The sequence below is a fragment of the Mandrillus leucophaeus genome, unplaced genomic scaffold (genome assembly GCF_000951045.1).
Source record: "Mandrillus leucophaeus isolate KB7577 unplaced genomic scaffold, Mleu.le_1.0 Scaffold948, whole genome shotgun sequence".
Lineage (NCBI taxonomy): Eukaryota > Metazoa > Chordata > Mammalia > Primates > Cercopithecidae > Mandrillus > Mandrillus leucophaeus.
In genome coordinates this window covers 924,227-925,993 of record NW_012110341.1, presented here as the reverse complement: position 1 = coordinate 925,993, position 1,767 = coordinate 924,227, and the positions used below count along the sequence as shown (strand labels likewise).

The 1,767-nt window shown below is 38.4% G+C and overlaps 1 protein-coding gene across 1 annotated transcript in view; it reads left to right on the top strand.

The window, feature by feature from the left end:
• The first annotated feature begins 450 nt into the window (after positions 1-450).
• Positions 451-1,767, top strand: part of LOC105532300 (catenin alpha-3-like) — a 695,161-nt gene continuing 693,844 nt past the window's right edge. The window contains exons 1-2 of the mRNA XM_011970429.1: positions 451-471; positions 595-798. Coding sequence (XP_011825819.1) covers positions 451-471; positions 595-798 — 225 coding nt within the window. The remainder of the gene's footprint in view (positions 472-594; positions 799-1,767) is intronic.

Below are 1,767 nucleotides of genomic sequence, written 5' to 3'. Positions count from 1 at the left end.
AGTTGATGGGTGCTGACGAGTTGATGGGTGCAGCACAGCAACATGGCACAATATACATATGTAACAAAGCTGCACGTTATGCACATGTACCCTAGAACTTAAAGTATAATAATAATTAAAAAATTTAAAAAAAAATAAATAAATAATTGCACATTGAAAAAAAAAATATTGTATAAACAGTGCAGCCTGTAAAAGTTACTATTGTAAATAACAGTGAATATGCTCCAGTCAGTGTATTCAGCATTTATATCATTCTTTCAACAGTTTTACAACACAGGCAACATTAATGTTCTGCTCTTATAGGTCAAGAGGTTGAGGCTCAGCAAGTGTAAGATATCTGCATGAGGGGAAAAGGTAAGATCTGAATCCAGGTCTGTCTGAGGCTAGAACAAATGCTCACAATTGCATCACTTTCATTAGTTATCAGAATAATAATCACTACATAGCATTATGTGTGAACCAGTCGAGGCAGTAAAAACACAGTTCTCTTCATTATCACATCTGAATTTTAAATGCAAAAACAAAATAACATCTGTTCTTCATAAAAGTGAAATGCCATGGAGTTCTAACCATACAAATGTTTTCTTCTCTTAGAATTTAATTGTCCTGAATCCACTCACGGTGACTGAGGAGGAAATAAGACCATCACTAGAGAAACGACTCGAAGCCATTATCAGTGGGGCTGCTCTCCTGGCAGATTCTTCATGCACGAGGGACTTCCACCGGGAGCGGATTATTGCAGAATGCAACGCCATTCGCCAGGCTCTTCAGGATCTGCTTTCAGAGTACATGAACAATGTAGGTGACTTGTTTGCCCTCCCATCCCTAGCCCCTCTTTCCTTGTACTTTGAATATATGCTGAGATACTTTCCGTGTACAAAACAGGATAAATTACAAATGAGTGTGCGATTTTACATGGGTTGATTTTCTAAGTGAGTTCTGCTTGGTTATTTTTGGGGAACAACAACCCTGGGAGTTTCTAGGGATGAAGTCAGAACCAGAGGAGTATTTACAAGTGACCGTTTTGTTTGTGGAAGTATCTCAGTATTAGTTGAAAAAGGAAATCAGGATTGGAGAAAGGAAACCAAAGTTGCACATAAATTTAAGAAATATAAAGAAGATAAAGAGAGGGGCAGATTGCTCAGGATTAAATTGGTGAATAATGAAAGGCCATTAGAAGTTAGTAGTCAATAAAAGTGATATTACAGGGGTCATGAGCTATGTTTGAAGGTGTGTAATGAGCCCATGCCAGTTGTTATTTTTGTTGTTGTTGTTTTATGGAGATAGACTGTGTCTTGCTCTGTTGCCCAGGCTCAAGTGCAGCTGGGCGATCACAGCTAATGGCAACATCGAACTCCTGGGCTCACAGGATGCTTCTACCTCAGCCTCGCAAGTAGCTGGGACTACAGGTGTGTTACCATGCTCAGCTAATTTTTGTAGTTTTTGTAGAGATGGGGTTTTGCCATAATGCCCAGACTGATCTCGAACTCCTGGGCTCAAGTGACCCTCCCACCTTGGCCTCCCAAAGTGCTGGGATTACAGGCACCCACACAGTTTTGGCAGCTGCTAATCTTTTTCAGATGTGACAGTGTCTAGTTTTTTTTTTTTTTTTTTTTTTTTTTTTTTTTTTGAGACAGCGTTCAAATATATTGCCAATGTCTGAATTTAGGGGAAAAATATTTGTTTCAAAATCCATTTTGTTTCATTGTATACATACATATATATGTGAAATATATGTCTCTTCTCTATGGAATGTCTATAACTATT